Source organism: Diplotaxodon limnothrissa, linkage group LG18 (assembly GCF_057381915.1).
Source record: "Diplotaxodon limnothrissa isolate DT_005_m linkage group LG18, D_limnothrissa_male_GT1.1, whole genome shotgun sequence".
Classification (NCBI taxonomy): Eukaryota; Metazoa; Chordata; class Actinopteri; order Cichliformes; family Cichlidae; genus Diplotaxodon; species Diplotaxodon limnothrissa.
The window spans coordinates 2548699-2561795 of record NC_140613.1 but is presented as its reverse complement, the minus strand read 5'-3'; the positions used below and the strand labels follow the sequence as shown (position 1 = coordinate 2561795).

The window sequence follows — 13097 nt, the reverse complement described above, 5'->3', positions numbered from 1 at the left end:
TAGCGCTTTACTAGTCCCTAAGGACCCCAAAGCGCTTTACATATCCAGTCATCCACCCATTCACACACTGGTGATGGCAGCTACATTGTAGCCACAGCTACCGGGCCCTCTGACCACCACCAGTAGGCAACGGGTGAAGTGTCTCGCCCAAGGACACAACGACCGAGACTGTCCGAGCCGGGGCTCAACCCGACAACCTTCCAATTACAAGGCAAACTCCCAACTCTTGAGCCACGATCGCCCCACTTTTAGATACAGTCTATGCATTTTTTTTTTACTCAGAAAAAAATCAAGCAAAAATGTTTAAGTGAAGCAAATATGTACAATTAAACCCAAAAGTAATCAATTAACACTTTTAATAAAGGATGTTTATAATAAATCTTATAATACAGATTATTATTTATTATCAGTCATTAACTTATTTTGTTAATGCTCATCCTTATTTTACATCACTTTCAAAACCTTCCACTGCATGAGCTGAAGTGCATAAATACATTTGCCCTGACAGAAATAATTCAGCACCTTAAATGTGTAAACCTGATGAAAGCTGAATGGGTTAAAAGAGATAACATGAAGTAAAACACAGGGTGAAAGCACGTTTTGTTCCCTGCACCTCCTCACTCTGTCACGTCCGTCGGTCTAATCCAGCCTCGTTGTGCTGACCGAGGATAACCAGCTTCAATCCTCTCAGTCAGCTCATTCACTGAAGTCTGTCTCTGTCTGTCTGTCCATCTGTCTGCGCGTGGAGGTTTGTAGGTGAAGAAAGTGGGAGGGAGGTCCTCAGGGCTGGTCAAAGTTCACCGCTGGGTCACCTGATTGGCTGAGAGAAGCTGTGAAGGACAGCAGGCATTTACATATAGAGCCTCGGGGACAGACTCCTGTCTCCTCCTCTGATCCAGCCTCGGCACACCTGCGCACCACAGGTGAGTCCTCTGACACATCCAAGGTGTTCCTGTTTTATATTTACATTTGTAGATCCTAGAGGGTCTTTCAGATTAAACCTGTCAGTACAAAAGGAACTGTTATTAAACTGAGCTGCTAAAGTTTCCTCCAGGAGCCCTGAAAAGGAGCAAAAGCCTGTGATTCCAACAAAGACAGAGAGAGAGACAGAGAGACAGAGAGAGCTCTGCTGTGAGAAACTTTAAAGACCAAACCAAAACAACAAAACGTGACGCTTTATTTAATATCCTCAAAATTTCCCCTTGTGGGACTAATAAAGGTATCTTATCTATCTTATCTTAAAACAAAAAAAGTTCTTCTGCCTCTGTTTTATTATTCAGTTTTATAAACTAAAATAGACACAATTATCTTCAAAGTTCATGTTCAAGCTTAGAAATAAATAAAATACATAATTAAAACTCACTTTATCTGATTATTTGGGTGAAGTTTGTCACTTGGTTTTTTGTCACTTAATTTAAGACAAATATGGTTTTCAGGACTCAAATTAAAAAAAGTTAGTCCCTGAGTTTAAAAAGTAAATGTTTATTCTTCATATTGTAGGATAAATAAAACTAAAATTAAATAAAACTAACTGGGCTACACATGTGACATGTTTTATTTCTAAGCAAAAAATGATTTCTGGGACTTCAGACACATTTATGACTGAGCTTAAGAAACTACAGATTTCTCAAATTGTGGATGTTTTTTTTTTTTTTGCTGATTAGTTTTGATGTCATGAGAAATTATTTTGCATTAAAAAATCATCTTATTTCAGTCAGATTTTGGAATACAAATGAGTAGCACTGACACGTGCTCTTTATTCAGTTGTTGTAATTATTGGAAGTACGAAGTTTCTTCGTGGATGCAGACTTCCTCACGTTGCCCTGGACTGATTCTGAAGATGTCTGCAGGTGAAGCTTTCACTGAGACGAGGTCACAGACTTCTGAGAAGGTTTTAACAGGATTAACTGAGTTAAGTCTGATCAAACCTCTCGGTTATCTCAGGGTAATTAAATCAGCAAGGAGAAATCGTTTATCCGTGTGGATGGACAAACAAACAAAGACATAGATAAATAACACATCGTTAGTGAAAATGTGTCTTTTTGTACATATAATTCCATCCACCCGTCCATCCATGCATCCATCCATCCGTCCATCCATCCTCTTCTGCTTTCAGTTCAGGGTGATAGGTGGGGTACACCCTGGTGTCTATCGCAGGGCTTGTGTAAGAATAAATATGTGCCTGAATGAACTTACAGTCCACATGTACATTGTGACAAACTGACTCATATTTCTCCCTGATTAACTTCCTGTTTTCTTCATCTTTGGTGTCCAAATCTCTCCTGGTTACTTTGAATCATCAGCAAAACATGTTTCTAGCAGTGTCACATGAACTACTCACTACTTCTATTTTCAATTAGTGAAAATGTTTCTCACTGGCGATTTTTATGGAAACTGGCTTTTTTTTAGTGAAAGATATAACTGAGGTGTGTTTGCTCACACGTGGAGGACAAAGACAAAATTTGGTTGGCAAGAAAAGGTTTTACAGATTTTTAGTTCACCATCAACTTGACATTTTGTTACTTTGTTGAGTAAATCAAGAATCAGACAGAATGGAGGTGAAAATATGGAATTTGTTTTCAAACATTCTGAGTTTTTAGACGTTGCTGTGATGTCGCACGCTTTGTCAGTCAAGTTATTCCCTTCTTTCATTCAGGCACCGCGGACCAGCCTCCTTCAGTCTGAACCAAGATGAGCCCCAAAAATGTGATTTTCAAGAAGGTTTGCAAGGACAAGTCGGTGAGCTGGTTGAGTTTTCTCAGTAAAATTAGAACCGTGAGTGTTTTCCTGAAAGGATTTTCCAGACTGAAAGGAGCTGACAGTCATGTTTATTCATGACTGTCAGCTGAAATGTTGTCATACAACTAAACTGCATTCTCTGATATTTATCAATGAAAAGCTTCATTTTCAAGACTTTTCTTTTTCTTTTGCTTCTTCCTCGTCCTTTTCTTTTCAACTCTGTACATCTAGACTTTTGTTTTTGTTTTAGCCACATGACAAAGAGACACATTTACAGAAGCCAGAATCGTCTCATACGCTTGTTTTTGCCATTATAGAATTTCTGTTAAGAGATTTTTAATTTGGGAAACAGGTGGAGGTGAACCTGAATCATTTAAAGGTTGCCTTGTTGCCTCTCTGTGAGATCTATCATCAAAGGTTCTCTGAGCCTTAAACCTGTCTGAATGTGTCGTATTGTCAGTGTTAAGCTCGTCACCGGTGACGACCTCAGGGCATTAATCCAAACCCCGATGTTGCAATAAGCCCAACCCTAATAGCTGAGATTCTTAAATCTAACAAAGCAAACAGTTAAAACAAAACTTCAAATGTATAAATAGTAACAAGTCTCAGCTTTGAGGTGAGCGATGGAAGTGGCGAGCAAAGAATTCTTTTTATTGGCTGAAGCCTGGAACCAATCATCAGCAACAAAAGACAAGTGATGTCATTTGTATGTAGTCATGGCTTTATGGTTAAATTGTGGCACAGGCCAAAATCTAACTGCCACAGTGGCATTCTACCACCAGCAGTAATATCCTGTGTAATCACACTACACTGACCAGCACAACGAGGATGTCCCAGTGAAGAAGCAGGCTGTGGTTGGAGTGGAAATATAACTCTTCTGTATATAGAAGACATCATTTCCGACGCCCTTCTCTCTCTCCAGCGCTTCAATGAAAGTAACTTTAATTCTGTGAAGCAGCTCAGCTCACTGATCCTCTGAAGGTTGACACGACAACGTGAGCTGATTTATGATGGCTTTATTGCAGCGACGGCTTCGCTCTGTTTATCGAGCACATGTCTGACCTCAGTACAGTCTGTGCTGAGCTCTGTCAGATAAGATGAGGCCTTCTCCCACAGGCTGGGAACACCTGGATAACAAAAACATCATGCCTGTCGGAAATGCTAACGCTCAGGTGACACTGCTGGAGAGCGCTTTGTCTTTTATGAATTACTAGAAAAGATATGAATCTGAATAAATAATAACAAAGAATGAATTATTCATTATATGTTAACTTCATATTTACCAAAATGCTTCCATCGCTTTAGCGTTTGCAGTTTGTCTGTTTCACATCAGTCTGAATATTATCGAGTTTTTAATGTAAACATTTTTTTCTAAATTTTTTTCATTATTTTCATTTTTAAAACAATATTCTTGTTCAGTTATTCTAAATAAACAACAACAAAACAACAGAAACAATGAATATGTCATCAGCTGGTCAGTCTCATCACACAGTTTCTGCTGAAAGGCTGAATTCACTTTAGAATTATCAGCTGAAAGTTTCTTGACTGATATGTTTCCTCTGACCTCGCCTCTAACTTCTTTCGAGTGTGTGGGAGTCCCTCCAACCAGCCCACGTGTACTTTCTGCATTCGTTTGTTCTTCAGGAGGATCAGATATCAGACCTGTTGTGATGCCGACTCGGATTTATTAGTTGAGCTATGTCTCACCTGAGCTGCGGGTGTCTGCACTCAGATCACGGTCATTGTAGACCTCGGTCATTAAGCAAATTGGAGCAGACAAACTGGACAAACTGAGGTGTGTTTAGCATCAGCGGGTGATGCTTCCTGGATGTGGTGTTTCAAGACTTTCTTTCCTCCTTCAGGTTGGAGTCTACATGGGGAAAAGAGACTTTGTGGACCGTGTTGATTCTGTGGAACCACTGGGTGAGTCTGTTGTTTAAATGGGGGAAAAACCTCGACATTGCCTGTGATGTAGCGCGGACCCCAGCACTGATGCTGCAGAGCCTTTGGCTTGTTTGGGGTTTTTCTGTTCAGTTGAATTTTCTGTGTAATTTACTGAACTCAAAGTTGAGAATAGAAACATGACAGCTGGACTTCTGGTAAATCAAACTAATAATCAAAGTAAATAACCAGCACAAATTAAAATAAATGGCATTTATATTGTCCAGCTATATTAGCATATGGATTGAAACTTTATTGCATCTATTTATGTCTTTACGTTGCTGTTTGAATATTTTGATCATCCTTTTACATGAAAGTGTAAATTTGTTTTATTGAAAATCTAATTTTTACCACTAGATGGCGTCATCCTCGTTGACCCGGAGGCCCTGCAGGGGAGGAAAGGTCTGTACAAAACACCAGAGCTCATTTTATTGGACAGTTTCTTTTGCATTTATGTCCATGGCCACAGCCACACTGGATTAAAAGAGTTACATTTAGATTCATTATTTTAGCTGCAGTTTCCTGATACTCAGCCTGACGGGTCTTTGAAAAGTTGCTTCTCATTGTTTTTTGGTTAAATATGAAAATAACGAAATCGCTGCCTACCTGACTGTTTGAACTCGGATTCAAAGAGATTCCAGTCATATAAATATAAAGGAGATTTTTGAACTGATTTGTCTCTTCTGCCCTCTAGTGTTTGTCACGCTGTCGTGCACCTTCCGCTACGGCAGAGATGACATGGATGTGATGGGAATCGCCTTCCGCAGGGAGCTGTACCTGGCCACCCGGCAGGTGTACCCGCCCCTGCAGGACCGCGAGAAGGGTATCCACACCAGAGTCCAGGCCAAGCTCCTGCGCAAGCTGGGAAACAACTCATACCCGTTCTTCTTCGAGGTGACACTTCAGCGGCACTGCAGACAGGCAGAAACTTCAAATAGAAATAAACTGAAAACAGCCAAAGTCCTGAGTTTAAATCTGCTGAAGTAAGCAGGGAAAAGTACTCAGAGATGGATGAGATGAAGACAAAAAAATCCTTTTAAGCACACAGTGCAACATGGACAGGAACTACAGCCTTAGGAGAAAATCATATAGACATTCAGGTGCATGCATGTTGGGTTAAAGTCATGTTTTTGCCAAATCTCAGGTGTGTGGTGAGATTTTGTGGCAGAAAGAATAAGAATAACTGAGACGGCTCGACGTTCTGCTACCTGAGCTGGTCTGAAAGTTAAGGCCCAGTGTGGTGACATCATCACTGTAACCGTTAAGGACAAGTGACTGGTTCATGGATCACAGACAGACGTTAACATGCTGGCACATAAGAGGAAATGAATGGTTCTGTCTCAGTCTCCATACAGTACATACGTTTGTTTTTCTTCTTTGCAGTTCCCCGATAACCTGCCGTGCTCAGTGGCCCTGCAGCCAGCACCCAGTGATGTCGGAAAGGTAAGATTCAAACTCATGAGTCAGCAGTGATGACACGGATGCCTCGCAGGCTGGTGAAGCATTCTCGTCTCTCCTCTTCTGCAGCAATGTGCTGTGGAGTTTGAGATTAAGGCGTTCAGCGCTGAGAGCCAGGACGCCAAAGTACGCAAACGGTGAGTGTCAGCGGGTCCGATCGGACGGTAGGAGCCGGGAACACAGCTGGAAGTGAACAATATCTAATGTGGATGATTTTGTCCTCTTTGGTACAACAGGAGCACAGTGAAGCTGATGCTCAGGAAGGTGCAGTACGCTCCGGAGGGCGAGGGGATAGCGCCCTCTGTCGAGACCACCAGGGACTTTGTCATGTCGGACAAACCGCTGCACGTCAAGGCCAGTTTGGACAAAGAGGTGGGTCCAAAGTCTGAAGCTTCAGTTGATCAGATACTTCATAGCTTTGGCGTGTTTTTCTCTGCTACTCGAACATGAAGGGTTTGGCGGGTTTTCATTGTTGGTTTCTGTGACTTTTTTTCCCTTTTCAACTAGTTTTTGATCAGTTTCAGGGAATAATCCTGACACTGCTCACGTCCTCCGACCCTGTGTCCTGTTTCAGGTTTACTATCACGGTGAGCCCATCAAAGTTCACGTTAGCGTCACAAACAACTCCAGCAAGAACATCAAGAACATCATCCTCTCCGGTAAACGCGACACTTAAGAGCTCATTTTATTTCTCAGAGGTTCATGTGGAAACACATCAGAGTTGATGTCTTAAACATCATGTCTTTTTGTGTCTTGTCTTTCCCAGTTGACCAGATTGCCAACGTGGTTTTGTACTCCAATGACAGCTATGCCAAATGTGTGGATATCGAGGATTCTGGGTAAAAGTCAGGACACACTGAACTCATCATCTTACCTGTATCGTGCAGTTTATCTTTTTCTCCCAAAAAGAAAAACTGACTTCCACACGAGCAGGTTAATCATATTATATATATATATTATATACATATATATTATTTTTATCCTTTTATTCTTTTTAGGATCTATAAATTTGAACAAAGTGGACAGAAAATACAGACGCTTCCTTCAGTTGTTTGATCTGAACCATTGCAATCCACTTTTAATCAGAATCGATTCGAATTAACAAGGATCAAATTGTTTATTGTGCTTTTCATCATATTGTTAGACACCGTCAGGTTCATTGTACCTTATAGTTCTGATCTTTTAAAGTAAATTAACAGGACTTCTCAGAATTTTGTAAAAAATGTAACATTAAATTTTGCTGATATTTTAACTTTTTGATTATTTTGTGTGTTTCCTTTAAAGCTTATCTGTTCTTTCTCGTCAGGGACTCGGTGTCTCCTGGAGCGACGCTGCAGAAAGTCTACACGATGCTGCCTCTGCTGGCCAACAACAGGGAGAGGAGGGGCATCGCTCTGGATGGCAAACTGAAGCATGAAGACACCAACCTGGCCTCCTCGAGCATGTGAGCAGTCAGTCAGCTCCAAACGCTGATGCTCAGTTAGGATTTAAAAAAAAAAAAGAAGCTTTCAATCGTTTTTTCCGTTTCAGTGTCAAAGACGGCGTGCTGAAGGAGGTTCTGGGGATCATGGTCTCGTACAGAGTCATGGTGAAGCTCATCGTTGGAGGGTCAGTCTCTCCTCTTCATGTGTTTGAAATGTGGCTTCATTTCTTTTAGTATCCTGAAAAGTTTTTTGCATTTCTTTCTGAGGATGAGATAAAAAGCAGGCAGATGATGAGCGGGCAGAGCCAGTGTTGCTCTCATCGTCTATTTGCTTTGATTTGCTTTGATTCGTTGTGGTGCTCACTGCTGCTTAAGAGCTCCAATTTTCTTCATCTTACTCTGATAAATCTGAGCCAACCTGTGACCTGAGTATCCTAAAAATGTGCGTAGAGGAATGAAAAGCACTGAAACTGAATGTACTCGTGTTCAAACGTCCTGTCCTTGTTGTCACTGCATGTAAACGTGTTTCTATTTGCTCTGATCTTTGTCTCCAACACGCTCACAGGATGATGGGCTCGAGGTGAGTTCATGTGTCCTTGTTTTCACTGATAGTTACTACGATGTTCAGTTTCTAGGATCAGCAGTATTGCTCAACATGAGCTGAAGACACTCAGCAAACTGCTGCAGGATGAATCAGACATTAAATGATGAGACAGAAATGTTTGTTCTGCTTTTACTCTGCAGCGAGGTCGGTCTGGAAGTTCCCTTCAAACTGATGCACGCCAAACCAGACGCAGGTAAAACTGCAAATGTCCTCATGTTTACAGCAGCTGTGCACATCTGTACCACTGCAGGTTCTTTACTTCAAAAGTCAAACCAGATCATTATATAGACAATATTATATCAGTATAACACATATGCTTATATACAGTTTTATATATGTATTAAAAGAAGTTAAGTTGCAAAAAAAAAACAGTTAAAGAAATGTAAAATTTTCCAGAGTGAGTAACTCAGCACGAAAGGAAAAGATTTCCTGAATCCTCAGTGGTTCTCAAAGTGGGAGGTAACGCCCTCTGTTGGGTCTTAAAAGAACTGCAGTTTATTTTCATAGTAAACCGATTTCAAGTGAAAACAGATCAAATAAATTAGTCAAGTCTTAAATGTCAACATTAAAGATTTGACTAAGGTGGATATCAGATAACAAAGGGTTTAAATTTAAGGTTTGGTTGGGCCAGATCTGAAACTGGTCCGTGTGAAGTTCAGGAGAGACGCTCAGAGAAAACAAAGTTGTGTTCATTTTGTAGAAATTTGTTCAAACTTCTTTGTTTGTTTTTTCTTTATTGCTGCCATCAGTGAAGGAGAGGTAAATATGCAAAATAATTTCTGTTTATCTGGTCGTGTGTAACTTTGAAACATGTTTTCCATCGACACAGCACTGGTGCGTAATCCACAACATGTCGATAGCTCTGCTGGAAACACTTGCATGAGTACCTACTGCAAGAATATTAACAACTGAAAAAAAGTTAAATTTAAAAAGAATATAAACAACGATTTTATCCCCATGGAAGACACCCTGAATTGTTCTAGTGATTATGCGCCGTGTTGGTTGGAAGAGACTGAAGCAGTGAACACGATCGAGTCAGAGGCAGCAGATTAGCTGAGGATGAACATCGTCGTGCTTATTGTGCCCGATGTTGCTTTTGTTCCTTTTTATCCAGGGACAGGATTGAGTTTCGGGATCTTTATCTCTTCATCAGCATTTTTAAGGGCTTCCTCTCTGCCAGCTCCTGTCCTCATCAGCAGTATCAGCTTCCCTTTGTTTGTTCTTCAGTGTTCGGTGTCTTTGTGTCCTCTTTCCTTCACAGTGTGAGAAATGGCTGAGAGGTCAATCCAGTCTTTTTATTTCCATCTTTTCCTTCACATCAGTCGATCAGATTACCAGAGTGACAGAGCAGATTAAAACCGAAGAAAAGCCCAGATAAGAAAAAGTTCATCAGATTAGAAACAAAAATGGAAAATAATGAGGACTCCTAGTCGAAGACAGCTAACTGAACATCCTCTCTGAGAGAATCTTTTCAATCACATAATGAGGCAGTCACGTCATTTAAGACAAACGGGGCCTCGTTTATCTTCGGTCACGTGATGTTCTGAAGCACGATACGGGCCTCGACACAGGCTTCGTTTGGACACGCACCTTTGCTTGACAATGACTTCGGGGCTTCAGTGTCAGACGTAACATCACGCTTGGAAACAAAAAGCTAACACAGCTGGTTGGAAGCTCTGTGTGGCCTCCCTGACACGTTTTCTGGTTTATTCATAGCAGAACATGTGAAGAAACTGAAAATACCACCTTAAAGCTCTGTCAGGATGGCAGTAATCTAATACTTTTTACAGTATGTGGTTGGAGACGGACAAAAACTGCCAAACAAACACTAACAAGTATTTTGTTTTACTGTTAATGTAAAAAAAAAAGGTTCATGGTTTTTAAGATAAGATAAGATAACCTTTATTAGTCCCACACGTGGGAAATTTGTTTTGTCACAGCAGGAAGTGGACAGTGCAAAAGTTATGACGCGAAAATTAGAATACAATAAGAATAAATACAGTACACAGCTGTACAGAATAGAATAAAATAATATACTATATACAGTAGAATAAAATAGAATAAAAATATACAATAAGATAAAAATAGAATACGAATGCTATATACAACTGAGTAAAAATACAACGATGCCAGAAAAGATTATTGCACTTAGTGTTATTGCACATGTGTGGATGTGTGTGTTTGTTCAGTTAAAGTTAAAGTTCAGTTAAAGTTTAAGTTAAAGTTAAAGTTTCCTCCATTGTCACAGCAAACCAGTGATAAAATGTGGACAAGTTTAAAACTGAAAACAAGGTGAAGGTTAGAAAGTTGTACCCACCGAAACTGCCAATCACGCGCTTCATGTTCAAGTTCTCCAAGCTTTTTAACTTTTTTCCTGAAATAATTTCTAATTCTTCTGATTCCCTCAGTGCTGAAGAGATGAAGACTTGGGAAAAAATGACATACTGCTAAAAAACCATCTCTTTCTCCTTTTTAGGATGAATCTCAGCATGTTTCATTATTGTGGATGAATGGGTCACATCATAAAGTGGGAGAAAAATCTCCTTCACACAGTCTAGTATATGTGACTAGATGGTAAAGACAGTAAAGGTTTACTAAGAGTCGTGCTGATGTGGTCTGAGGTCAGACACATCTGGGCTGCGTCAGTTCAGCTGCAGCAGATGTTGTGTGGGCTGTTTGTGGGTCAGATGCCACCTCAAACCTGACATACAGCGATTGTGAGGTGGACCTGGGCTCCATCGGTTAACACAAGGCCAAACGTGACAAAGAAGAAACGGGAAATACATCAAAGTGTTGCTCTGTGGATGCTCAGCTGAAGTCTCAGGCTACGTTCACACTGCAGGCGACTTTTCTGACCCTGTGCGACCCATATCCCATCATGGTGTGACGGTGTGAACGGCACAAATCCGATATTTTCAAATCCGACCTGGGTCACTTTCGTATGTGACACTGAATCCGATACATATCTGATGTTTCAGAAAGCGACTGCTGTTTGATGGACATGTTGCATTAAATCCGTCTTTTACATCACTGACACAAGACAGACGCCAATTATCAGCCCCGGAGAAGACAAACGAGAAAGCATGGCGGCGTGTTTGCTGGCTCCATACATACCTCTGCACGGAGGCAGCAGCCACTGCTCCAACAAGGCCATTGTTAAAGCACGGGCTCTCTTTTTTTCTGTGTCCTTCTTTCTCTAATGAATCTGACAAAATTCTGTCAGTTACGACTGTGCAGAAATTGACAGACTGCTGCAACAACACCTACTAACTCTGTAGCCGCCATTTTTACTTCCGTAAACAGAGCGCACTGAGTACGACCTCTTCTTTTGCGCATGCAGGCCGCTTTGAGGGCCGTGAACCGTTCACACTAGAGTGCGTTTGCTGTCACATTTTATTTGTAGGGTAAGAAACCAGACAAAATAATTGGATTTAATCAAAAAATCGGAATTGAGCATCAGGACCGGCAGCGTGAACGTAGACTAAGTCTGTAGTTTGTGCTGTCTCGTTTCCCAGCTTTCCCCATCCTGCTCTGTGTCCCTGATGTGATAACTGTAGGGCTGATGTGCTGCTTTAAACACTAACTTTCTCTGAAACGCTGCTGCTGTCTGTAGTGAGCAGGAGGAGGAGATTGTGTTCGAGGAATTCAAGCGCTCCTACCTGAAGGGGATCATCGGCGATGATGACGACGAGGAAGGCAACGTTTCGGGTGGTGACGACATGGCGCCCAAAGAGAAATAGAGGAGAGAGAGTGAAAGAGGGTGAAACAAAGAATGCTGGGAGTTTGAGTTTGTGCTAGAAAAAGATTTAAAGGCGCATACCTGTGGTTGTGCATGTTTAACCTTCAGGTGTATTTTACATCACTGCAGGATGTTTTCATCCATCATCTCTATTTGATCTTCTGCTCGGTCTCCTTCAAGCTCCTGAGGAAACAAATATCTGTTTAGGTTCCAGATTTTGTGCTTTTGTTCATCAGGGCATGGCTGAAAAAACAAACCGGTGACCTAAAGCGAGATAAATGCGGCACAAACCTGCAGTGCTGCAGAATCACTTTGAGTTATTACCTTTGTAACTGCTAGTAAACACGTGGTTTCAGCCAGATTCAGAAATAAATAAATCCAACGTCTAAACCAATAGTCAGAGTCTTTAGACACCAGTGGACTTCAGATGTTAACATCAGATCTGAGGACAGAATAAAGACTTGGTGACAAATAATTTGAAGCTAGCATCCTGTTAAAATGCAGAACCACAGAAATGATCCTGATATTAAAAGTTTAAAAAATCCCTTTAACATTATTTAAAGGTTTGTTGTGTAGTGCTTTTGTTTTTTGGCTCCACTCTTCATGTTCAGATTTAAAGTCATTTCTGTGTCTTTTGAAAACTGCTGCAGACAGTTTCTGTTTTAATGAGGCTGAAACTGATTATAAAGGTGTTTCTGACTTTGAGTTCAGATTTACTGTAGAGACACTGATGTAGAAGGATCAATTCAATCTGGCCCTCAAACCAGACGTGTTTGTGCGACAGTGCACGTTTAACTCTGACAATAAAGCTAATTTATTCATTTCTTTGTTTCTTTGCTCATTTTCTGGTTTAAAGTTCTGAATGACTGAAATGTGGGCGGGGCAGGAGCCGACGACTGGATCCAGCTGTTGTGTTACTGAGTCTTTATCTTACAATATAAAGTGCCGTGAGGCGACTGTTGTTGTGATTTGGTGCGATAAATAATGAAACTAAATTGAATGAAATGTTAAATAGATGAAGGATGTGGAAAATATGGATTCAGTCTCGGTCCTTCTCACAACTGTACAATAAATATTAAACCTGTTTATTTGTTAGTATATTTAATCAAAGTGTATTTACCTTCATATTAATTTAGCTCAATTATTCAGCTTTTACTTCCTGGTTCTTATGTGTGACGGTCATGTGAGAAACA

General features: G+C 40.7%; 1 protein-coding gene across 1 annotated transcript; it reads left to right on the top strand.

Moving 5' to 3' along the window:
* Nucleotides 1-2682: 2682 nt before the first annotated feature.
* Nucleotides 2683-11970, top strand: saga (S-antigen; retina and pineal gland (arrestin) a). Its single transcript, XM_085377534.1, has 15 exons — nucleotides 2683-2739; nucleotides 4602-4662; nucleotides 5038-5082; nucleotides 5375-5574; nucleotides 6064-6123; nucleotides 6208-6275; nucleotides 6375-6510; nucleotides 6713-6797; nucleotides 6905-6977; nucleotides 7445-7582; nucleotides 7669-7746; nucleotides 8127-8141; nucleotides 8306-8358; nucleotides 8915-8924; nucleotides 11779-11970. Exons 1-15 carry the CDS (start codon nucleotides 2692-2694, stop codon nucleotides 11903-11905), a joined length of 1197 nt encoding a protein of 398 aa, XP_085233660.1. The 5' UTR covers nucleotides 2683-2691; the 3' UTR covers nucleotides 11906-11970.
* The last annotated feature ends 1127 nt before the right edge of the window (nucleotides 11971-13097 follow it).

Coding starts and splice junctions, on each gene's coding strand:
- saga (XM_085377534.1), top strand. CDS start 2,692: ATGAGCCCCAAAAATGTGATTTTCAAGAAGGTTTGCAAGGACAAGTCG. Junction 4,663..5,037: donor TGATTCTGTGGAACCACTGG/GTGAGTCTGTTG, acceptor TTTTACCACTAG/ATGGCGTCATCCTCGTTGAC. Junction 6,798..6,904: donor CAAGAACATCATCCTCTCCG/GTAAACGCGACA, acceptor TGTCTTTCCCAG/TTGACCAGATTGCCAACGTG.